This window comes from Nipponia nippon, unplaced genomic scaffold (assembly GCF_047370975.1).
Source record: "Nipponia nippon isolate SJK-2023a ecotype South Korea unplaced genomic scaffold, ASM4737097v1 scaffold_5, whole genome shotgun sequence".
NCBI lineage: Eukaryota > Metazoa > Chordata > Aves > Pelecaniformes > Threskiornithidae > Nipponia > Nipponia nippon.
Window position 1 is genome coordinate 47,385,865 of NW_028262369.1, and position 26,951 is coordinate 47,412,815.

Sequence of the window (26,951 nt, forward strand, 5' to 3'; positions counted from 1 at the left end):
CGGAAAACTCAGTAGATCTTCCCTGAGCCTTCAAAAAACCATGCTAATTTCTCTTCCAGTGATGAAATAAACACCACCAAAGTCTGATGGAGAGTCCAGTCAACACTGGAGAAACATACTACATGAACAAAGAAAACAAACAAACATACATAAAAACCCAAATAAATTGCATTCTTCTTAGGAAAAACTAACCCTGACAAAATATATTTGTACCCCTGAAAAGTGAAAACAAAGTAATCTGTTTACATCAAACAATCTAAATACAACCTCCATTTTTAGAATAATGTTTTATATAACAGAGAAGTCTCCAAAAGGACTAGTTAGCAGGGCTTACATTAGTCGCAAAGCAACCACCACCACTGCAGGATCAAACTCAAGATGAAGGCTACTAGATGAATACAAGTTTTAGGCTAAGACTACAAGCCTTCCACTTACCCTGAAGGCTTAGAAGATCCTTCCACAGCAACTTAATTAGCAGTAGGAAGAGCCTAAGTTTCATGAGTTTTTTTTCCATGAAATGTATGCTGGTTTTATGCAGAATCTAGAGTGAGCTTTAAAGGGTGCACATACATGGTGCTGCAGTTTGGATGAGGAATATGTTCCCACAGAAAACCTGAACATTCCCCACTTAGTTTGCTTGCACTCTCTGTTGTTGCAGCTATGTAGACTTTCCACATCTAATTTAGTTAGATAAATTTACTTTATTACTGGAAATACTTGATCTAGAATCATTAATTTTCTTTCTTTGTGCTCTTTTGCAAGCATAATAGTTAAAAAGACATCTGTGGAAAATTATAGGAAAATCGTATTAGCTCTGCTTGACACAAATAATGATATTAGGGTTTGCACTTTATCCTGTAACTTTGGTAAATCAGGTTTATCATTCTGGTGAAAGATGCACATATTACTTCAAATAATTGGAGTTAAAAGGGGTGTAACAGGAAGGCAGAAGTTAATAGCACAGAATTTCTTTGTAAATTGCACAAGGCATGCCATTTAGAAGCGTTAAGTCAACAGCAATCATTCATACTCTCCAGCAGACAGCAGGCAGAATTTTTGCCTTCCAGGCATATATGATGTGATGTTTGGACTTGCTACCTTCACAGGAAAGCAAAGTTGTTATCAAACACTGGTGTCAGTGGGTAAAAGCAATGAATTTCTAGAAAATTTAAAGACTCAAAGTAATCCATCTCAAAATCAATACTTTACAATATAATTTATGTCAATCATGTTATGACATTACTGATGCAAAATGAATCTGGCCCTATGCAAGCAGCTGTTTTCTCAGACAGAGGTGTGGACGTACAGCTTTTTCTTAACTTTAAAATACTTAATAAAATTTTTTACATTGTGATCAATTTCCAATAGTAGAAAAACTGCTGCCTTTAGCAGTTACTAGCTACATACTCAGCTAATGTAAAAGCTATGTCAATTTACCTCATGACCTAAATTAGGGTTTTGCAGGGTCAGCTAGCTTTCTCAGGGAGAAAGACACAATAGTTAGCTGAGTCAGAAAACTACTTCATTAAGATTGTTTCAGTTGCACATTCTAATAAAGGAAATGGCATGATGAAAAAGTTGTATCATTTTCGAGCATGTAAATCTTAACTTGAAAGTTCCCGTATAAACTTTTTCTGACATTTCAGATAATACAGAAACCACATATCACTTCCTCTAACCTCCAGAGCCTAAAACCACAGCAAAATACACAGAAAGTTAAGCTAAGATAAATCATGATTGCCTGTAGCCACGCTAGAAATACGACTCCTTTGACGGCCCTGAACCTCCTCATCTTATCATCTTTTTATGACACAGCAGAACCCCGGTTTCTCTGCCTTGTTGCTAAAAGCTTCAAGGTTATTGCTGGTTTTTAAGGAGTCTTTTGGTCTGCAGACAATGCCATACACTGCCTCGCTAAGTGTAGTATGGAACATTAAGAGCTGCATTAAAGAAAACCAAACATTTATCTCTGTATTTCAGATATAAACTTTATCTTATGTTTTACTACTATAAAAAAATATTTGACATGGGTATGCTATGGTCAATGACCGTTTACAAGGCTAGCAATATAGTACTGGTCAGCTGAATTATTTTTACAGAAATAAAAAGTGGGCAGGTACTGCAATACGGTAGAAAGACAGGAGACTGAGAAAACTGGAAATGCTGTGAAAGAACCAATGGACAGGATGTAAGAAAACTTTGCTACAGGTTGAGATAGTGTGGGAACGATGACTTCTTATGCATTTGTATTGTTGTGCCCCAAAAATCCCATTATTAAGCAATGACCACAATCCGCTTATTTTTCCATTGTTCCATTATGTATCTCTTCCCAGATACACCACCACCTGCAATGGACATTATTTCCTGTTGCAAGAGATACTGTATGCGTAAGGAGCTAAAAATTAGAAAATATTTACACCCGCCCCCTCCCCTGATGTGACTGGTAACACATCTGAAGGCATTAATCCCAGAAATAACAGTATAAATCATGATTCCAGAATATAAGAAGAGAAACACATTAAAAAATATGTTGCACATTATGATACACAAAGAATCATTGGGCTAGCGATGGCAAATTTATTACCATTTTTGACTTGCAGACTGTACGAAAGCTGAGAATGTTTTGAAGATACCTGTGTGACATTTCAGGGCCATCTCGTATTAAATAGATAAATCCCTGACATATTAATGCATTTAGCAGATTTTGCCCTGCTAAAGTTCTCAAAGGCTATTTCCTGCTTTTGGGAATGGCCAGAGAACACAGCTTCTTCAGTCTGCATCAGTGTAAAAATAAGCCTCCCGAGAGGCAAATTATTAAATGCAGAGTTCTCCTTACCCATAATTTCTTATGTAGCTTAGTTACCATATTGATTAATGTCTCATGTTGTATGGCCAAATGTCGTATTTGTTCTGAAAAAAATTTCAACATATGGAGATCTTTAATTTTGACACATTACAAAAGTAACGATGTAAAAAATTACAACACGCATCACGAGATGCACATTTCTTCTCAATGGAATAATAACGTGAATGTACATGCATATAAACACATAATTAACTGTAATTTCGTACTTAATTTTGTACTTACAAGATCATCCAGCTGCCTTAGATATTTGGGGGAAAGAAAAGGCTAGATGAACAGACCAACAGGTACTGACCAAAGCCCGAAAAATCCAGAAGATTAAAAGCGAAAATTAATCAAATTCAAGAGAGATTTTATATCATTGAATGAATTTGTGGATAATTCAATCTGATAAAGCTAAAACAAGATCATTGGGAAGGTAATTTAGGGCATTAATCCACCGAACACAGAAATAAATTCGATCTACACAGACTTCACAATGAATTGTAAACGTATTTCAGTTTAGTAATCTCACTTTAGGAAGCTTTTCTATGTTTGTGGGGTTTTTGGGTTTTGTTTGTTTTTTTCATCTTTAATCCCATTATTCCCCTTTTAGCAACTTTTCAGCAACCTGACTAATTGCTTCCATCATGCATAAAACAGAGGCTCTTTCATACAAGTTTTATTACAGAATAAAAAGATCTCCTCTCTCCAGTGGAACCTGCAATCTACCTTTCACACAAGATGCAACAAGCGATTTTAAACAAAGTTAGGTCAATGAATGGCTGAAAATACCTACCATATAAATAGGCTACACATGACATTCTGAAGTAATGAAATTAATCTTCCACTCTAACACCTGTGTTATTTGCAGGATCTTCAGCAGTGATGTTTGTCATAACAACAAGTGGAGCACTGCTGAATAGTTTTATTCCCTTCATTTGGGTTACATCTTTTTTAAAACCCACAGGCATACCTTCAGTAGCACATTAGCATCAAGAAAATCAAGACAGCCATTCTCAAGAATACCAGAATGAAGAACACCTGGTAGACAGCCAAAACAAGCTCCACAATAGGGGATCCAAGTATGTAAAAGACCACCTCCTTCCTCACTGCAGTGACCATGAGTAGGAACACTTGAATTAAGGAAGGGGTCAGCTGAGATATCTCACTACACACAAAGAGGCAACTGGTGAGGTACCATTCAGTTACATCTTTTTCTGACCATCTGAACTTTTTAAGGGCACCCTGCAAAATTTATCAGTAACTCATAGCCCTAGAAAACAATCAAATCCATGCTTTCTGCTCTTGGGATCAGTGTTAGTTGCTGTGGTCACCTCACAATTCTTAGGAAACTGTAAGTAGATCTGACTATAATAAGTGTTGAATAGCATCTGAAAAGAATAATTTTTTTATTTTCTTCACTGCTCATAATTTTGTCACATTAGGTCTGTCTCTCACAAAATCAGCAACAAAGAAAATAGTGTGGTGCTCCCGAAATCATTTGCCAGCTGCCAAACAAAGGCTGTCAGGTAATTGTTTAGTTTTCATTCAGTCTCAGGTTAAGACTGACTCAACTCGGTGGAGCTCAGGATAATCATACACCATTCTGCTCCTAATACTTATCGGCAGTAACAGGGACAAATCTACAGTTAAAGATCCTTGGAGAATAACTAGAGACATAAAAATAATAAAGGAAATAATAACTAGTATGCCTTCAAAACCTCAAATCTCCATTACTACAGGTCAAAACTAAACTAGAAAGAAGCATGATGAAGTATTCAGTAGGTCATATGTGCTTTTTTTTTTAAGTTTGTAACCAACTCTTTCATGTGTAATAGGGAGGAGCTTGTGCTTCTTGTGCTTCCATTGCCCTGTTTGCGCACTGATGAAGATGGGTCAGAGGAATAATTCATGGATGTGCACTAAGCTGAGATCCACAGAAAGCTTGCAGGTTTAGGAACAGTCCCAGTTTGGGAGACACAAGCAGAAAGAATGAATCAGGGAAGAAGATAAGGGGCTGCATGGGTCTCCTGGGTAGGATTTCAAGAGGGCAGGAACAAGTGAAAAATCAGAAGCAGTTTCTTTAGGTACTTTTTACATCCTATTTCACTGATAAAAAAAAAAATCCATTCAGTATTATGGAACTACAGGGTGGGTCTTGACTGATAGGAACAAAAGAAACATGCTTTTTTTGTTTCTTTTTTCATGGTTAAGTTGACTACCGCATTTAGAAAGTCATCCCACCTTTGAAAGTTCTCAAGATATTTTCGCTAAGAATTTTCAAAAGTTGGACTTGAGCTGATACTAAACTAATAACTCCGTAAAAACATCAGTAATATAGTCCAGATCTTAAATAATAGGTCAAGTGACAAGACATACCCCAAAATTTAAGATTTATCGAAACAGTCATTAACCACAAGTTTATGATAGTTATCTGAGAGTTTAAAGGTTTAACCTCATGAGAAGTTTGTCTTCTCCTTTCATTCGATAGTGGCTGTCCGCATCAGATTCTTATAAGATTTCATTTGAACTCGAGCTTTCAAAACGACTGTTAAAATTTGGGCCCACTGACAGAGTTAGGCCAGAATTTATAATCTACAAACTCATTTAACCAAACTTTCAAACAACTGCAGCTACAGATTTACCTCTGACAGTTTTCAGCGATACATGCAGGAACCTTGTGAAACAAATAACCAGTTTTTCCGAATGTGAAATAAAACAAACTAGAGCAAAAGAATTTACAGATGCAAATAAAAACCATAAACCAAGATATTTTTCTTACAGCTTTTATGTACCACCTCATATCTTTCAGTTTTACATGTGAACTAGTCTCTGCAATAAAGTTTCAAACATTTGAGATTGTTCTTTGCATTTGCATTAAAAAATTATAAAATTTTTGTTTAAAGAAAAATTAACACAGTAAATCAGCCTGGATGCACGACCTGTCACTGTGTACTACCTACCAATGAATTTTGCTTGATTAAATCTCATTATTCTCAAACTTGCCCTCTATGATAGCATCACCACTGAGGAGAATAATCTACAGACAAGTCAACGGCAGCTGAACAATGGACTCGATGTTACCCACTGGATCATAGTTCCATTAAGAAACCATCTTTATCTTTGTCAAGTGCATGAGCTCCACTTAAACAACTTCATACTTAAAGTGATCTGTTTTCAATCACTGCCTCAGAGTAGTTGTATCGTGTTAACAGTCTTAGGGTAAAGCCAAACCAACGGTGGTAAACTACACAATTGCTATTGAAGTATGTAACTGTTCAGAAAACGAAAGCAAAACTGCCATCTCTCTTCAAAAAAATCAGTTAAGTAACAAATGAGCAACTCGGAATATGACATTCAGAGATTCCAGTTTGTGGCACATTTTTCCACAGATTAGTTGAACTGTAACCTACTTGGCCAACAGTTTCTTCAGGCAGGGATTTTAATTTTTCATGAACACATTGCTCTAATAAAGTACTTGACATTAGTTATGGCTTTTGAATTAAAATGCATTCATGACATTAAATTTTAAAGTCACTAAGCCATTAATTTTGACCAGCTTTTTTTTTTTCCCCGCATAGTGTTTGCAAGAATTAGCAACTAAGTGCATATTTCACCAGCAAAAGAATGAAAGCTGTACTAATAAACCTTACTTTTGCAGGTCCCTGCAGAGAATGGTAATATTTTATACACTGACTGCATATCAAATGAAAGCCAAAACCAAATTTGCTGTTCTGATAAAGGCTTATTTGTCAGATATCACGTAATAGTTCAACTTACGATCGAGGGCAACTTAACACACAATCTGCTATCTACATTTTCTTCTGTATTCAGAAATAAAAAGGTTTACAGCATTGCAGAACAGTTCTATAAATTGTCTAGCTCAAGCACTGACTTTAGTACCTACTTCTGAAACTATCTTGCTACAAAAATTTGCAGGTAATAACTAAATAGCAGAGCCTACTCAATTGAGGATGCTGATCTGCAATTTCTTCAGGTATGCAAGTCCCCGCGGTTGCCCTACTTTACCTTACAAAAAATTCCCCCTTTGTCTGCTTTGTTCAGGGTAGCATTCAGAAAGCTCAAACAGTATAAATCATAGGTATTTTAGGTTTTAATATAAAATCATTACTTCAGATATCTCTACTGGCCCCTATAACCTTGCTACTAAAAGAAATAATCTGCTGATAGTACGGGAGCCCAATAGCAGACTTCAAACCAGTTTTCATCTTGTTTTATCTTGTTTCATCTCGTTCACCTTGTACTTATGAAACAGTGTAGAGTTAGGACACTTCAGATGTTTAATAGAAACAGCCAATTTGATATCTGATTCCCATGCGAGTATCATTCTACTGTTCAATAAACTACAGTCAGTGAAGTAGCTCAGTTTTAGTTATACATTTTAATTGAGTACAATTTACATACTTTATACACCTCTAAGTAGTGCGTCAAATTTGCTCAACAATAAGAATGCAGCTCACTGAAACAGATGTCTGATCCTCCAGCTTCCCCAGTTCTTTGTATTGGTTTTCTTTATTACTCTACATTAACTTGTAGATAAATTAAGCATAAGTGTCTAAAATTCCAGCTGTGTTGCAAAATGCTGCTGCAAGGCTAAATTTTTAAGTCCAAGTAGTTTCATAATCTATGTGCAGTTATTTATGAAGGCAGCAGGAATGCTATTCTGACAACCTAATTAAACTTCCAATAATGTCAGCAGGAATCTGATTGCAAAATGGCTCATTTTATAAACATCACTACTTTTATGACTGACAAAAATATGCACGATCAGGTGCCAACTCCTTCACAAATACATATTTTACAACTTGTGTTGTAAATTGCTTGCAAGTACAAAATTCTAAGATGTTAAAGGTCTATGCTCCATCCATAAAAAATGGCACAGTTCATACAAAGATTTCATGGATTTTGCTCTTCTGCCAGTTTCACATCCATGTAACTTCATTAGTTTCAGAGGAGTTACTCCCAATATATACACAAAAATTTACATTGAAATCAAGCCATCTCCTGTATACAATATTGGACCTGGGATTACACATGCGTTTAAAACACAAGTGAAATACAGGACAGAGAAAAGATAATTGGACCTTGCCTATTTTAAGACCGCTATATAGTCTGTATATCACAGTGCACATGAAGCACGCATTTCTTCAGAATTTGCTTTTTAAGTTTGCTGCCCATTGCAGAAGTCTCTTTAAAACTGCATGGGCCATGAAGTACCAAGTCTAAAAAAAATTACATTTCTAATTGGAAACGTTCAAGAGTTACACAAACCATAGATGATATCCCACTATTTAAAGCAGTAATGTACCCTAAGTTGAACCACTTCCTCATGGTAGCAATTGCTGTGTTGATAGCCATTACAGCTTTTCTAATTACAGTACAGGTTAAAACAAAGTATTGAAAGTTTTTAGCTCACTCATGTATGACATAGATACATTTATAGTAAGCTTAAGTATTGGGAGAAAACAGTCATTTGGTACTGACCAACTGCCCATACAAATAGGAATGCTTCTAGCAGTTCTACATCGCCTGGTCTTCTCAGTCACTTCACAGAATCCATTCAAAAATCCAGTCTCAACTTCTAATCTTGGAGTCACTGGCTGGTTTTGTTTGGTGGTTTGGGTGGTTTTTTACATTTCCATTAAAACCATTTAAAAAATAGTAGTCTCGATACAGCAGGGATGGAAACACATAATTAAAAGTCAGACCTCACAGTCCTCAAATTTAAGACATAGTTTTAAAAACCTCTTAAGGAGATGTGCCTTCTGGTTTTATTAAAAATGAAGGTAACATCAAATAAAAAGCAAAACTAAAGAAGAATAGGTAGAACATTTTACTTTCATCAAACCTTAAATGTAAAGTATATTAAAAAACCATGGTTTGGAATTTCAAGAACAGGAATATAAACATGTATTTTCTATCCCAGAAAAAAATTCATGCGGGTGTTACAGTATTTGATCATTCTCTACATCCACTGGTATGCAACATCAACTTAATGCTATTAAATAGATACAGAGATACCATAAATTCATACAAACACCAGGGTCTTCTGGCCTCAGTTATACTCATACTGTAGATCAAGCAAATCTGTTCTTTGGTAACTGGAGTAGGCTCATTTTCCATGCCAATGCAGGACTGTTAGGAGACCATATTAGCCACTCATCTCAGAAAATTACAACTCCTGTAGACATAGTCTGGGCTACTTTTGTCACAAAAAATAGTATGAGAGGTGGTATTAGAGGTATAAATGCAAAGAAGTTAAAATTACTCATTCCTTGTGGTGGCTGTTTCAGGAAAAAAAAAATCCAAACTCTCTCCTTCTCTATTCATTGTTTAATCTATGTAACATTTAGACTCATACGTAAAGGTATTTTGATAGATGGGAATGTACACATGCACACTTTCAGTTTAAATAAAGAGACCTGTGTGGAGAATGGCTATTTAAAGTTAACATGACTTGAAGGTATTCCTATAATAAAGTTTAAAGATTTAGTAAACTGGGACATTACAAATCCAAAAAAGTGTTTCTAGATTTTTCATCTTCCCTTTTTCAACAAAGACTGACAGAATATACATATACAGGTTGACATTTTGATTTATCCAAAACAATTTTCACTTCGCTCAGTTTGCAAGTCTATTGACTAAAATGTAATATCATTCACAACAAAATATTTTCAGTAAGTGAAACAATAAGCAAAGAAAACCAAAACTAAGCTCAGAAGCTAAGTGGTTTAGAAAGCCTAGTAACATCTATGTGTGCGTAAGTGTGTCTATAATTTTTTTTATACATTATATATATATAGACACACACACACACATATATACACACACATGTGCGCACATGCGCGCACGCACACACACATTTGTAACCTGCAGTGAAGATCAATCTATTTTCTAATAAGGAACAAAACACATTATTTAAAAATGTGGCTAATTTAACAAAACAGAGAAGAAACTGCTGCTATCAAAATATACAATTTGGATTGCAGACTAGAAGGCTAACAACATTAAAAAAATAGTTTTAAGCAAAACCCCTTTGCTTCTGAATAACAACAGGTATCAACCTGCCATAGCATGAAGCATCCAAACAAGATTTTATAAAAAGTTTAAACTGTGACTCTTCTTCATTTGTAAAGTTCTTGACATATCATATAGTGCGAGCTCTGGCCTCCGAACTGGAGCCCCGTTCATTTTTCTCAATCCATGCTTCAGGAAATAAATGGCAGCTGAAGGATTCAGAATCTCAAGTGAGATTTGTGCTTTACCATATACCTGAAAAACAAAAAACAAAACAAAACAAAAAACCCCAGAAAACAATGTTACTATTCTTTTGGTATTTACAGAAATTTTACTCTCAGGAACAATATGCACAGACTTTGTTAAAACAAAATTTTTAGAGAATTAGCAAATTGCTGAAGAGATGCAATGTCTTATACGCCATATAGCTCTGTATTATGCACAGTATTTGTCCCACTAAAAGACAGTCAGCTAAAACCTTTGCTTCGAAGAAAATTCATGTTTTCCAAGGTGTCACACAACTTCTAACACTGGAAGATTGTTGTTAAAGATAACTCTAGTTCATTCTGGAAATTCAGATATATAGTTTAGCTGAGACTTTTAAATAAGAAGTCATAGAAAGTTTGATGCTTGGAATTATTTTGACAATTCCCATAGGATTTTTCTTTTTGAAGTTCACTCAATCATTCAGGCAGTTTGCTATGCAATCAACATGAAAAGACTAAACATTCATGAAATGCACGGGCTTCTCCCTTCCCCCTATATTTCTTCAACTGCTTCATGGTAAGAAAGTTTTTTCTCTACATGAAAAAGGTATTGCAATGAACTTCCCATTCAGAGAGGGTTCTGAACCACAGAGAAGCAGAGTCAGAAGCAATGCTGCTCTTCACAGAGCTCCTCCATCCCTCACTTCTCACAAAAGGCAGGGCTAAGTACCTGGAAGGCCCCCAAGACACCGAAGAATCACTAGTCCAAAACTCATTACGTGCCATATCTTTTTTGACTTCCTTCCTCTTCTACCCAGTGCTGTGGACTCAGGGCATCAGGATAAGATAATGCTTTGTGGCTCTTTATCTTAAGGTAGTTTCTCACCTTTTCTAGACTGTCATCTAGTGAGGTGGAAAGAGAAAGGAGGAGAGCTTGTAAGCTCAGAACTGCAGTCCAACGGGAGGGGCTGGGGGAACAAAGGAAAACTCTCTACCACCTAGCTTGTTCTCATTCCTTTCCTTCTGCCCAACGGGAGGTGGGGAAACGTGGCACTAATTAATGTTTAATGGCAACCACCCTTCCTTTAAATCCATGCATATTACACTGTGGAGATTATTATTTCTAGTTTATAATAAAATATGGTGGTGTATATTTAACTGTATCATCAGCGGAAGTCTAAATAAGCAGTATTTTCAAGCTAAAACATTGTTCAGATGTCTAAGTTGTAAACAATTCCCTTGTGGCCGTAACTTTTCATTCCCACCAAACATCATAAAAGCACGAGCATAAAGGATTTCCAACAGGAAACATACCTGTCCAAAGTTTCCCAGAAGCGTAAAAATACTGGCCTGTCCAAGTGTCTTTTGTGGTAGCTTAGTTCTAACACTGTTACATCCCATTTCTGTACATTTGGATCCAGACGTACTTCATCATATTTGAGATGAAAAGCTTTAACTACAAGAAACAGGAAAACATTTAGCATACAAACATGATGACTTTACAGTGTTTAATAACTAGTCAAAAAGAATTCCCACCCTACCCCTCTTTTTTCAGAATAGAGCCTGAGAACAAAATTAGTGAGCCCATCCTTCCAGAAAGTAAACTAGTTAATAAAGGGCACAGAGCTAAACATAGTGGTTGGTGGCCACTATCAGGCTCTCGTGCTATTACAGGTTTAAGTGAAAGGGCAGCCCCTATTTTTAGATGCACAGGTTCCAGGAGAATAGAAGAAACCCATTCCCAATTCAAGCACATTTTCTTTGGGAAACAAAGATGTTCTTTCTGAAAATCTTTGAACTGTCCAAGAACTAAAAAAAAAAAAAAAAAAAAAAAAGGCATTTCTGAGACCATTGAGAAGGAAGCCTGGCTGTTTCCTGAAAGTCTGGGAAGACTGACAGCAGAATGCCAGTGTAACCCCCAAATGCTACATGAAGCATTCTGAGAAATTTAGTAACTGCCAATTTCCCCTGATCTAGCTCTCAGTTAAAAATGGCAAAATATTAATAGTTATTTTGCTCTTGGGAAGTATTGTCACATGTGAATTATGTAAAGCCTAAAGCATTAACACAGTGAGTATTAAAATCTTCTTACAATTCCTCTTGATTTCCTTAGCCAAATCATAGGTTTGACACAATCCAGTGCAAAGTATTTAAGTCTTGTACAATTCCTATCTGGTAACCAATTTGATGCATTTTCTATTTTGGATATTATTGGAGAACTAAAGCAGAAGCATTTGACCAGGCTTGTGGAAACTAGTTATTTTTAATGCCATGGTCATATCTTTTCTGGTACCACATTTTTCATTTTTTCTTCCACAAAATCCACCCACAATTTTAGCCAAATGACTAAAATAAATAAATAACACCAAAATCAGTCCACTTTTCCAGATACAGGTCAATCTATAAAATGATATATCTAGCAGCTTTCTAGAAGATTAGCACCTGAAATTAGCTTTTTTTCAATTAACAAACTGAAGAAGTGATCATCTGGCACTTACAGAAAACTTAAATCAACACCTGACAGAGCCTCTGCATTAAGGTTAAACAACACTGAGCAGAAGACAACCCACTTCTGAATCTGAAACAAATCAGTATTAAAGCACACTAATGAGCTCTAGCAGCAAGACCTTTAAAATGGTATTCAAAATTAAATATTTGTTCATTAAAGTGACATCATTCAAAACTTCATCTGAACCATTCACTTGCAGATGCAAAAATAAGCTTGTTTGCTATGTGAACTTTAAACACTCAGATCACGTGTAAAGAAAACTAAGGAGAACAAATTAGAGACTCAACTAACAAAATGCTATGTGACACAGCAATTGAACAAGTAAAACCAGTTTGACAGGCACTGGTCCAATACAAATTTTATTGAGGAATTCTTTACGGTAAGCTACCTGCTTGTTTTCCAAAATGACAGTGATAAGCTTTGAATATTTGTTAATCACTATGGACCCAGTGACTTACATGAAGAAATGCAAACTGCATATGAAACAATGACTGTTGCAGATCCCAGAAACCACATTTATGAAGACTACTGAAGACTATAAATATGGGCACAGCAACAGCTTCAGGAAAAGGTAAACACATACAACCAGACTGACATTGCCTGTGATCTCTCCATTTACACTGTTTTTATTTTGAGGAGTGAGCAAAGTCATTAGGAAAAGCCCTAGAGATACTCTTATCAGGAAAATATTTTTAAAATACCTCGCTTTGAAACTACGAATGCATTTCTAAAATTAAAAAAGTTCCATTTCAATGTATCTTTACAAGTCAAGTAAGAACAGATATCCTTCTTAAAAAATGTAAGAATTTGTACACCTTCAGACTGAACTATGCAGGCTATAATTTTGATCTTTTGGCATAGTGAAGACTTCAAAAAAGTCAAAGCATGTCATAACCATTCCTGTGGCCCTCTATACATTTATATGTACATAATATTAAAATTAATAGGAACTAGCATGCAACTGCTAGCTAGACCTTAAATAGTTTACAGCATTTGTCTTGGTTTTGCTTTTCACAATTTCTATTTTCTCTATATCTTCATTTTGAAGTGTTATTTTCTTCTTTTATTAGTCTCTTTTGTTAAAATTTCTCCTGTGGTGTATTTTTTTCTTTTACATTGGCTTTCAGGCTCTTTCACTCTCCCTGTTCATTCTCAATGCCCCCTTAAGCAACTCATTCTATTTTCTTGTTCACAGATACATCCTTAGCCTTCCGTCTGACTGCTCTCTTTTTTTTTTTGCTCCTAACCAGACTAGCATTCTCTTTCGGGCTTCTCCTTCACATACCAAATATGCGCATGCATAAAGCCTGATCAAACTTGTTTCCTCATCACACTGACTGGGGTGGTGGGGTTTTGTGGGGTTTTCTTGTTTGTTTGTTTGTTTGTTTTTCTTTTGTGTGTATGCGTTGGTTTGGTTTTTTTAAATCTGTAGCTCAGAAACCACTGCACACTATAAAAAGGGCTATTTTCTAAGGCAGCTTCACAATGACGCAAGAGAACAGAATCCGACAGTTTCTTTAGATATTATCACACACCTTACAGTCGGAAGAGTGAACTGTGCCAGAAAAGTGCAGTGTGTCTCAAAGCATACTGGGCAAAATTGTGATAACTCAAAAAACCTGTTCAGATCTATACAGTGGTAACATCTAGTTCGTAACTTAAAAGTATTTGTATCTTATTAAACTTTCAAGTTTTTGTCAGACACCAGATCATATTTGTAAAGCTTTCTTAGTGAAATACTAGGTGATTAATCCTCTGTTCAAAATAGTAATGAGATCTGAAGACAGCCTGTAAACCTGTTATCTATGAAGTGTTATAATATACATTGTCTTTTCACCTTTTTTTAGAAGCCTGGAAAATAAATTTATACACTAGCTATTTCTGAACCTCTTGTAAAGACGACAGCTCTGAGAAGATTTCTGTGAGCTTCCACAGGTCAGGACAGAAGAATTGCAGAGGACAAATTAATACCTGCCATCTGTGCAAAGACCTAAGCGCCGGTCTTCTCAACCATGCTAGTCCAACAGGACTTTGGCAGTACTTGGCAGTACTTTACGATAAGCATAAAAACCCCACAAAAAAACCCAAACAGAATAACAACCCCCCAAGCACTTAAAACAACAAAAAAAACCCCTTACTTTTTGCAAAGATATCAACAGGTGATCCATCAGGCAAGAGCCAAGGCCAGCCTTTGAACTGCCAAGCAGGACCCTGTACAAACACTGCCACCACACGATCCCTACGAACACAGAAAGACATGGACACGTTGATGGCCTTGAGCATTTAAATTACATTACAGGCAATATACCTTAGCAGAGTTTCTTATTTTAGTAACAGCAGTATAGCACATTTAACAACCACACCTCCAGCGCAACTGTTTTTGCTCTCTTAAGCCAAAAAAAAAAAAAAATTTCATGTGATTTTTCTGAACTTTTAGCTCCGCCCCTTTGCAGAATGCAGCCCAGTTTCTCATGTTACATTTATAAGAAGTCAAACAGTGTTTATTTCTGGTCATTATTATTTTGCTTTTAAAAAGCACTCCAACATTTTAGAGAGAATCTTCTATGAATAACACTGGTAACTGAGATGCATCAATTTAAAGGCCTTTATTCTGAATACTGTTAACTTCTATTCTAAAAATTTATTAAAAGAGATAGCTGTTAATTTTCTGCCTCCAGTTTCAAAGTGCATCATTTATTGCAAGGGTATGTAACCACTACCTGTGGTCTAAGAAAATAAATTTGTGACTAAGATGAAGCTTTTACATTAATAAAATAAAAAAAAAAAAAAAACAACCAACAACAAACCAAACCAAACCTTTGAGAATAAATGCCCTCCCACATATGGTCTTTTTCTTGAATACTTACATCATCCAACCATGGTTCCTACCTACTACAACAAGTAATTACCTTCCTAATCTAATTCCCAAATTTAATTAATCACAAAGTCTACCAAATCCCAAATGGAAAATAATAATTGAGATAGAGTTTTGGGTTGTGGGTTTTTTTGTTTGTTTGTTTGTTTAAAGATAGACTAAAGCTTCGCCATTTAAAATTATGTTGCAGGTTTTGTAATGGCTAACAGAAAAAAACCAGCAGGAACATGTTAGTTTCTAACATGTTTTATCTGATTCTCCCTAAAAAAGCTAAAAAACCCCATACCACTTCATCTCTTCGGTCAGGAGCGTTTTAGGAGCCATTTTAGATGGTTCTTAAAGGTTTGATCATTAAACATTAAGTGCTATTTGATATTCAGAATTTCAAACCCACAAATTTCTGATAAGTTCAAGTTCTCAATACAGAGAACAATTAATTTAGGAACAGGACCTTTTCAAAGTATTTCTCTCCCTTAAAATCTACTCTGGAAGTTACAAAACCACCCAAAATGCCATCGTGCATATCTAAAATCCTCACATTTGTGAGGAAGAAGTAAAAATGTTGCCTAATTCATTACATCACACAACAAAAAGATGTTTCTTCAGAATTTTCCTGCTTAAAGAGAAATATGTTTTCATAGTATCGAAGAATGGGCTACAGACAAAATAATCTGCAGCTTTTTCTTAAAAGCTATCTATGATTCCATTTCCCCAACTGGGGCTTTCCCTTCACAAATAAGCTTCCATCCTTGGATCCAATTCAATGAATCTGATTCACTACTGAAACCACAGTTCAGTCTTTACTGTCTGATGTGTTTTCTTTCTTGCTTAAACTATTAAAAAAAGTTAGAATGTCAGATGCTGAAGGCCTGCAAATGTATCTTTCTAATAGATCTCATTCAGGAAGAAGATGAGAAAGGAGGATTTTCTCTCGGATCACGTTTCAGTGACTTGCACACTACAGTATCACGAACTGGAAAACTCATATGAATATTCCTATTGGGATTTCTGGAACATTTCAGGCAAACCTAATAAAAATAGTTGCACTGCTCATACTGTTAAAATGTAGAGTGTTGGATTTCTTAAGAAACTTCTTAAAAGAAGTTTAGTGTCATATTATTTTCACCTGAAGAAAAGACTCCTATACAGTTAACAATCAAATCCATTCCTTTATCCATATCTTTTTATGCAATTTAGTAGAATTTTACTGGTCCCCTCCAAATTCTGCACTCTCCTGATTAAGAAATTTTGTAAAGGGGAAATCTACTTTACCAGTCTTGTGGCATAAGTTTCAGAGGTTGGTCTACTACTCGATAAGGTACAGTAACGCTGACTGTAGTTCCCCCAGGCTGCATCTGGTCCTTCCTTCTCTGTATTAGAGTTTCATTTTCTCGTTGACAGCCTTGTTTCTTCTTTTCATCTGATGGTACAAACCTTGGGGAATAAAGAAACATTCAGTAGACAAAAGCAATTTATTTGATGCAATCAGCAGGAAAAGTAACAACTTTATCAGAACTTTGCATTATTGGCAACAGTCACCAAAGCCATCTCATTTTCACTATGCCAAGCCTCCATCACTACTCCTTCAGAACAGCAAAAACCATTAAGGATAACATTTCATAAGCCCCTATGATAAACACAGTCATACTAAGATGTCTTCTGCCCCTCAAAACTACAGCCAGGCCTGCTCTTATACATTCATGGCATTCCTTGCTGACCTTACCCAATGCATTTGCAGAAAAGCCAGATCACAACCTGCTGAACGGCTGTAACTCATTCTTCTTAGTGATCAAAGGTAATGTGGGGAAGCTTGGGCACTGAGAAACAATAGCTTCCTGGAACAAATTTTAGAGCTCTTGCTCTTGGAGCCATCAGAATTATGTTTTCTCAAGAAAGCAAGGATTTTTGGTCAAAAAGGTTTTTGAGTGAGGCTTTATTTTCTTGGATGATGGTGATTTTACATTATCAATGATTCATCTGGCTACTATGATGTATGATGCTACAATTCTGGATTTTTTTTTTCCTAAATAGCTTCTCTGATAGATTAAGTGCTCGGAAAATAAGGATAATGTGATCCTCATGTCTTATGTAATCTCTGTATGACAAAAATAAATGCTTAACATGTGACCCCCCCCCCAATGAATTACAGATCTTTGATTTTTCAGCTCCTCACCATAAAAAAAAAAAAATTCAATTCCATTTCAAGAGCCGCCTCTTTATGGCAATAATAAAATACACAGAACAGTTCTCAAAATTGGCATCATAAATAAATAAGAGAGTAGTGCAAGTCTTTTTACTGATGAATCTCAGTGGATTTTGTCAAAAGGAAAGATAACAAAATCATGCATTTTACAGAAATAAAACTATGTCACAGAAAGGTAAGCTAATGTGACCAGTATCACCTACCAGGCCAGCAAAAGAGCAGAGCTCAGACCCACGTTCTCCTAATACTGTATTCAGAACCACCCAGTTGCATTACTAACAGTTCGCCACCGACATTTCATTTCCAAAAATTCTGATAAAAAGAAACACTATGTTTCACTTAACTGCAAATGTTATCAGGAGTGTTGGTGCTACATTTTAAAATCACAGTACTCTACATAATTGGTAAGTTTTTTCTTCATTATAGTACAGATGGTGCTTTTTAAAAGTTTACTACAGTTTTTGGGTAAGTTGTTTGCACCACTTCTATTTGTTCTCTTCAACCTATTTCTATTTGAATACTAAACCCCAATTTGAATGTGTTTACACAGGCAGGCTGCACTTCCTATTGCTGGAAAAATAGAAAAAAGGAATGAAAAATGAATTATGAGAAAGTTCATTATTCAGTCAACTTGAAAATACTAGGTTTTGCTAACATCTTATATCCAATGAGAAAATGGCATTTTGGGGAAAAAAACCCCAAACAAACATGTTTTAATGCAGCATGTGGAAACTGGCAATAAACCTTCAAGTAAAACTATTTTACTTTCCTAGCATAAATAGACAGATGAAGCCCCCTTATACTCTTCATGATTTAACAGCATTTCAAAAACAGAAAGTCACAACCTATTTCTGAAGCGTGCGTCCAAATGCATACAACTGCACTGCAAAATAAAAAAAAAAATCCTGCAAATGACTATGAATTGTGCATTAAAGTTGACTAGTATTGCAAATACAGAAAAATCATTACAGATGTTAAATGATAAGCTATAAATTAAATTATGTTTATCTGTCTAGTACATGTAAAACACCACCATTCTAAAGAAAATACAGACAAAAAAGCTATACAGGATACACTGGGGAAAAGTACAATTAGGCCACCTAGAATATTATTAAAAAAAAAAACCCAAAAAACCAAAAAACTCCCAAAACGTTAAGACAGTCATTTCACCAATAATTTAAGTAATTAGAAAACAGTCAATATTTACATATATTTTATCTACTACAACCGACACATACAATTGCATGCTACACACAGAATCGTCCAACGCAGTTCTGCTTTGGAAAAAGCTACCAAACGTGACATCACAATTAAGTATTTCTAGTCAAGCTGGTAACTTAAAAGTGAGGTGCAACTTTAATCATGAGCATACCTAACAGCCTGTCCTGCCAACATGTTGCATACTTTGCTTTGCCAATACTGATAGGAAACTGTTTTATAACTTCAAATGAGAATTTGCTTGGTGGTCTTGAGCTTTTAAAAAAACCATTCATGAGTCTCTCCTCACCCGTCAGAACTAAGGAATCTGGGCTGGAAAGACAGAAGTTTAGTTTTTGTTTTTTTTTTTAAATAATTTTGAAAATTACAAAAAGAAAAAAAACCCCAACGTCTTTTACCCAAGAGGCAAGATCTATATGAAAAGCCAGGATCACCTAAAATGATGGAGAGCTTGAGAAGAATTTTGTTATTACATGTCCCATGTACTGAATGAGAACAAACTCCTACAGAATATGCAAATAAAAACCAAACAGCCATACATACATTACAGTGATAATCAAATATTCACATGCACAGTAATCTAAAAGGTCACATTTTTAATTTAATTTGTAAATGTGAGGAAGCAAACACATTTTAAATGGAAATAGGAAACCTAGCCACTCCTGCCAAATTAGACAAGAAGCTATTCTACAGAGTCTAACGATTTCACCACTATATCTGAGACCCCTCAAATTTGGCTGAAATAGGCATTCTCAATTCTACTTCTAGCTTTAAATGTTTCTGTGTTTAAGAGTTCATTTCAACACAAGTTTATTGACCGTTTCTTTCCATTTCAGCTAGAAATTGTGTTACAACCATTAACGCACCACTCGGTTGTGCCTCACTTATGTATCTTCTAGACAATAGCTTCAGTTTTATTTACTGTAAAAATCTGAATGTCTTTGAATGCATTTCTCCAGGACAGAACATAAAATATCTTGTTATACGAATTTTCTGAAGAAAAAATATCAACAGGCAGATTCGCATGGAACAGTAGAGAAGATGATTGTCAAAGAAAGCACTGAAGGAAATGCTTACATATATGTACACACATAGAGTACAGGAATAAATGACAGCTTACAGAAAGCTTATGAAATATATGCTTGTATTTCCAGGAAGCATCGATTCAGTAAGTACAATGAAAGCCATGTGTTCAAGAATTGAGAATCAATAGAAATTACTGTATGATTATAAATATAATCATGGTTTACTCCATTACTACCTGGACATAAAAGACAAGCTTAAGACATCTGAGTATTAAAGAAAACAGTAAAAAACCCATCTTCTCTTGGGAATTATTTGCCACAATACTATAGCTGGTGGCTTAACTAGACATTTGTACTTGACACATTTTTAATCATCCAACACACAAGAAATGTGTTCTGAAACCTGACTGTGCAGGAGCTTACATTTTTTTGTTACTTCTCCAAATTACTATTCCCAAGTAAAAAAAAAAAAAAAAAAAAAAAAAAAAATCCCATTTCTACTTAGAATCCCTTTTTGTACCCCTACTGGAAAATTAATAGCACTCAATTCTCTTGCTGTTAATTGCCAAAACCATTATTCACATAAGAACTGGTGCACTCTCTCACTTTACAAAGACAGCAGGTCCCTTTCCTAAAGTAACAGGCAAGCGATTGAAGAAGATCAGATTGTGGGAGGTAATTGGTAAGACACTATCCACTGAACTGCCAGAACTGCTCATGCCTAGCCTCTAAACTCACACCAATTGCTACCATTAACTTTAGAACACTTTCACTGAGATCAGGTCAGCACTTTCTGGCCCCCAACTCAGGCATACTGAAAAATGTGTGAACAGAGAATTGGGCAACTCCAATGCTGGACAGTAACAGAGATCGTCGTTAATATACATCTGATTGTGTTTAGAACTGAAGATTTATTTTTACACCCCCCTCATATTTTTGTTAGATTAGAGTATCAAAAGCTTCATACACCTATTTTTGCAGGAGAAGGAAGCTTTTTTTGTAATAAATCATCCCTGAATCTTTCAGCTAGTTTGCTAAATATCAAGGCTGGATAAATCTCAGTGAGTTGCCTGGCCACATATGGTGAAACATATAATGAGTAAAAGCATCATCATAATAAAAATACATAATCATCATCTAATCATTTACATCTGCCTGATAAAATTCCTGCCTCACTTTTGTTCCATGTAAAGCAGAAGCATTGCCTCTGAAAAGCCTAACTTCAGATATTCTCAAACACTTAGTCTGGAAAGCCAGATTTTACACAATAATTATGATATCCAGTATTGCATTCAGATAGTGAATAAGAGTAAAGTGTATTATGTGAAATATTTTTAAGAAGCCTCACAATATAAAGTATTGCAGTACTGATTTTAAATGAAATTGTATTTTTAATATTTTAGAAACTCTTCATTTTTATCTTGTACTTGGCTCTTTAGAAAAATAACCTTTCAAAAAAAGGTTATCAAGAGTATTTGCATATTATACAGCATGTGAATTGCATATATTACAATTATATATAGAAACATCCCCCTACAAAAATCTAAGTTGCAACCAATATATCCAACAGACAAAACAGATGTCTTAAAAATTCTTAAACCAGTACCATGCTTCTGGTTTTTCATTATATATATTTCATTCTACTCATGATAGCTTTCCTGCTTTCTGTATTCTCTGCCTCAAAAGAGAGCATAACATTAGCGATGAATTAAACATGCTAAGCATCATATAAATGTCAACCTAATTTGGCAAGGAAAGAAAAAAAACCAACATACTACAGAGCTATGAAAAGGGTTACTAAAAATGTTGGTGTAATTATTAAGTTTCTTTCAGTCCTTGACAATTGAATTTAATGCCTGCTGTAGTACCGGATGAATACTGTCCTGTTTATCTTACAAACAATCTAAAATATCTCCCAATGATACCACAATTACTTTGTGGCAATGTGTTGCAGCTCAGTTACTTATAAAAAAAATCCAGCGTCCTTGACAAAAACTATCCTAAAAGACAGGTATTCCCAGCTATGACTGTAAGTTTTGATTTTAAGTGGTTTGATCTCTAATTATAATTTCAGCTAACTTTGTTCCTTCCTTTGTTTTAAGAAGCATTTAAAGTGGAGGGAATCCCAAAAGCTGGTTTTATTTACAAAACCCAAATACTCATTCTTTATTATCACACGCTTCACAGAACTGTGCTGCCTCAGGTATCAGGCACGGAAGAATAAGTTGCCCTGTAAACAGCCCGTGTCACACGTGCGTCACAGCTTCCGTACCCTAACAAGCCTGGGGGCCTCATTCTCCCACGGTTCTCTTGCATTTCTCACCAGTCTCCCCTGCAATGGCTCTTACTCTTCCAGCACCAAAAATCACTTCTCCTTGTGCTTTATCATTGATCTCCTCTGATGGCTAATACAGGCAGGCTGGTTACCTCTAGAAACACAAGAAATCCAAATCTACCTGCACCTTCCTCAGAAGGGGTAAGGGGTATTAATTTAATTTGGGTCTCTCTTTTCTACCTGGTCAATATTTCTTCATTCCAAAACTTGTGGCAGTGACATATGTCTTCCAAATCTCTACTCTTCTGTCAAATTTAGCTGAAAGTGGGGAATGAGTTAAAGGTGGCGGTGACTTAGAGTCAGAAATTAGAGAAGTCCTCTTTCCTTGGAAAACCATCACATATCTATCAATCACACTCTACATCACGGCTAGTTCTACACTCCACATACCTGAACAGTAAAAATAAACCCTGCAGCCATTCCTAAACAAACTACTTCAATAAATTTGAATGCAAAAAAAAAAAAAAAAAACCAGGCCAGGTGGCATATTTTCTAGAAGAGTGCTAGAACTGTCATGGCTAAATTAATATTTTGCTCTTCTGAATTCTGCTATTGCACTTCTGATTCATTAACATACCCTGCTACTTCACTTTGTCTTTCATACTTGTTAAGTACATCAGTATCCTCCTTTGACCCCTTAAACTTCATTTTTTGCTGGATCATGTTCTTTGCACTCTAACAATCAGCCTCCTCTTGGGGTAGGTCTTGAGAAGTTAACTGTAGCTCTACCCCGGTGGAGCTGAAAACAGCACAAGCCTCCTAGCACAGATATGTGCTATATATAGACATGGCATATAGGTGCTTTATTCCATTATAGCTATTTCCATATCAGAAAGTCACAAATTATACAGATGTAAAATCCAGGGCTTGTACTTGCAAAATTTTTTCTTAAACTTAAAAGCCCACATAAGCAACATCCTCTGTCAACACAATTGTATCAGTCCAGTAACTGCTTGCACATTAAACTACAATGTTAGAACCCAGCCTTCTCTCTGATTAAATATGTGGGAAGAGGCACCAAGAGTCCAGTACGCTTACTGGATCTTTGAAGATATGTGGCAGAAATCTAGGAACTAGAAATAGCTGGGGATCAGAAGGCACCTGGTATCTCACAGCACACTTTTAAAAAATTCTAGGGCAACACCAGTGACAGCTGTAGCACCACAAAAAGGAAAGCCTATTTTTGAAGGAAAGCAGTGCATAGTCTTATAAAGGACACAAAGTGCTGAAGGTGGAAGAAAGAAGAGCTCTCCATTTTTTGAACATACCATACCATACCATACCAGCGTATTTCTCTGTGAAAATGATTGCCTGTTTCAGAAAAATTAACTGGTATTAACAGATAGACAACTCTAAATACCATGATCTGTTGGACAAACAGAAAGATTTGGGGTTTTTGGTGGGTTTTTTTTGTTTGGTTCTTTTTTTTTTTTTTTTTTTTATTAACCATAATAGTGAATTTTACCTTACCATGAAGAAGTAATTTGCAGTGTTGATTCCATTCAGCCATAATGAATTAAATCTTACAATCAGATATGTGATGTGCACACGTGTGCATATATGTTACATAAAAGAAAACAACTACAGACATTAGAAATGGTACTGTAAGACTTCCTTCTCAATCTGCCCGTTTGGCTCACAGGTCACAACTGTGCAAAAACCTCTGAAAATTAAGTTTTTACTTTTTTCCTACTATTCAAGAGGCATTAATTTCTTTTATACTCTGGTCTGTAAAACTAGCTTATCATGAGACAGTAGATACTCCCTCTTGCTTAATTACTAATTTGGTACTAGTATACCTTTATATCTGAACACCTTATTTTATACAGTATGTTCTAATCAGCTACTTACTTCAGATCTTGAAGAAGGTCCTTTGCATTAAGCATCGTTATTAAAGAGGTTGTGGCTGCTGGAATAATTATTATGGGAGTTCGAGATCCTGTAGAGATAATAAAATTACATGTGCCTAGGTGTTTTTTTTTGTCATGGTTTTGATTGGTCCCCCCTCCTCCCCTTTTTCATTAAAGGAATTGTACATAAAAACAACACTCTTGCTTAACAGATCAAAATCATGGAAAAAAATTCAAGGAAAATTGTAGTAAATCTTTCCTAAATTGAAGGTTTTCATTCACCAAAAAAAGCGTATCTCTGTATCAGGAGTCTCTAAATATGGGTAGGACCCATATTTAGCAAACCAGAACGCTGTCTGCATTCCAGTGCTTGTTTATATTGTTGCTTGTGGTTCCAGCCATGAAAAGGATCGTGTAACTAAAATTGACTCACCTTTTTTCTGGTTTGGCGGTGGTCTGGCTTGAGAAACTGAGAAAAAACAGAAAATATGGCAGAATGACTAATACATAAATACGAATGTCATTGTAAGGCAACATTTCAATGTTTTTAGTTGCAGAGTGAACAGAGAAGAGTCACACTGTAGTCATTAGATCATTTTCAGAAATGCAATACACAAAGTTGAAGAAGGGATTTATAATTTGGGTCTTAGTATTCAGAAGACAAACAGCTTTTGATCATCTGAAACGGATGTTAGGACAATTGAGTCAATCTCTCCTAATTTGACTGAAACTAGTCATCACTCTCCATCCTCCTCAAAAGGTCGGGGCACTATAGCATTGACAAAAGTTGCCAGCAATCTTGAAAAAAGCTGCTTGTAGATCTTAAGTTCAATAGTGCTGAACCAACAGGAAGAATGTTTCACAACAAACTAATCTTTACAGACCCTCCCCTTTTCATTAGTAATTATTCTTCTACATGGTATCTGTAGGATTTAGCTATCCTTAACACATATAGAACAATCAAAATCTGAATTTCAGGTTTACTCAAGTTCATTTTGGATTGCAGTTTGAGCTACGTGAGCTCTTTGGATGCCAAAAACAATGAAACTTGACAGATATAGCAGCACTCAAGAAAAAAACCACAATGAAAAAAACCCAAAACAAAACAAAAAAAACCAACCAAAAAACCCCCCAAACCACCAAACACCACACACACAAACATTACTGGCCAGATAGAAACCAAAGAATTCTGCCCCACCCTGCCCCAATAAAATGTTTCCACTTCAGTCTTCCAAGTTGTGACCTCCTCAATATGGGAGATACTTCAGTTCAAAACTGGAAAAGCATATACGATTCTTCACTTTGGTGGTATTAATGAATAACCTGGCTTCCTCCAAATAAACATTTTATAGTTCAGTTTTCACGAGGCCTAACTATGGAAAGAACTGTTGTGCTTGGTAATTATCATCATACGCATTTATCCTAATTCACAAAATCAGAAAATGGTGAGTAGTAGAAAGACTGATGCACATAACTCAAGTCTTAACTGCTACTATGCATGACAAATACCATTAATTGACTTCCAATTTCATAGCACCAACTTGCTCATGTTTATTTACAACTGTTTCAGAAGCTGCCTAGAACAGTATAAATATTCACAACACATAGTTGCCATTGTTGAAATACTGAGACCATATCCTTAATTATCTTTTCCTGACACTGTCAATTGCACAGATATAATTGGCAACACTATATTGAACTACATGAACTTTACCTACCCAATGATTTTTTTTTTTTTTACATCTAGGTATCTCCTTAATGTAAAAAAGTTCCTGAAATATACAGGCAGTGTCAGCTGCCCTAAAAAAAAAGAAAACCAGGGGTAGGCAGAAGCATCTGTAAGAAATTTGATAGTTGTACCGAGACAGGTCAGTAGAAAAGTAGGCACTACAGAAAGGTGCAGAAAAAAAATCTGAAATTAAAAGCACATCTCAGATATTTTTTCAAATCAGTATTGTACAACTGTTTTGTCCAATTCAATTAACGCTTCTTCTGTGCAAAGCAGCATCCTCCTGGAAATTACGTGTTTTAAATACTTTGACTGCTAAGAACAGAACAACTGATTTTTTTAAAGTTCCAAATCCCAAAATATCCTAGAACAGGCAGATACATTTTTTTTTTTTTTTTGGAATGAAGCAGTATATACTTTCTTGAGGCTATACCTCTCTTCTTTATTCTTTCTTTAACTTACAATATAGAGGCAAGATAATGGATTAGATTGGCTTAGAGAAGGGCAATATCAGTATAACCTGTATAATGTACAAAAAAGTACACTTCTGCCAGTTAATGCCCATGAAGTCACAGCTAGCAGTAGGGACCTGTGACAACTCAGTCAGATTTCTGCTCTTGCCACTTCTACCCTTTTCATATTGCTGTCTGTCAACTCCATTTGCATTATTATGCTTAACAGGGCTAGTGAGATAAGTATGACAGGCAGCATGACCTTTCTAGTACCAAAATAACCAAACAGAAGAATCTGTGCACAACAGCATTTAGGGTATGCTGAGAATATTCAATAATAGAATAGATTTTTGGGGAAGAATCATTTTCCCAATATTAAGTCTTAGCATTAAATTCTACTAATAAATCTCAAGGAATTAGCAAGGCACACATTGAAAGCATTTAGTAGTCTTATCAAGTACTCCAGCAGTAATTCTAGAAAAGGTATATTCCTTTTAAAAGGTAGCTTTGTTTCCAAAAAACCCAAAATGTTCCCTTTCCAATACTTTCATAACAACAATAACCATCATCTTGTTACTAAATAACACCTTTCACTCGAGACTTTCTTCTACCAAACCAGAAATTGTCCTAGTATATAAACTAGGCACAGATATGCACATAGCTGTT

General features: G+C 35.6%; 1 protein-coding gene across 1 annotated transcript in view; it reads right to left on the reverse strand.

Moving 5' to 3' along the window:
* Positions 1-3,198: 3,198 nt before the first annotated feature.
* CDC73 (cell division cycle 73) overlaps positions 3,199-26,951 on the reverse strand; it is a 118,627-nt gene continuing 94,874 nt past the window's right edge. Inside the window, exons 12-17 of the mRNA XM_087733017.1 lie at positions 24,538-24,573; positions 24,106-24,193; positions 16,746-16,907; positions 14,737-14,837; positions 11,404-11,545; positions 3,199-10,138 (exon numbers count right to left, since the gene is read on the reverse strand). Of these exons, the coding sequence (XP_087589143.1) occupies positions 10,102-10,138; positions 11,404-11,545; positions 14,737-14,837; positions 16,746-16,907; positions 24,106-24,193; positions 24,538-24,573 (566 nt within the window). The 3' untranslated portion in view covers positions 3,199-10,101. The remainder of the gene's footprint in view (positions 10,139-11,403; positions 11,546-14,736; positions 14,838-16,745; positions 16,908-24,105; positions 24,194-24,537; positions 24,574-26,951) is intronic.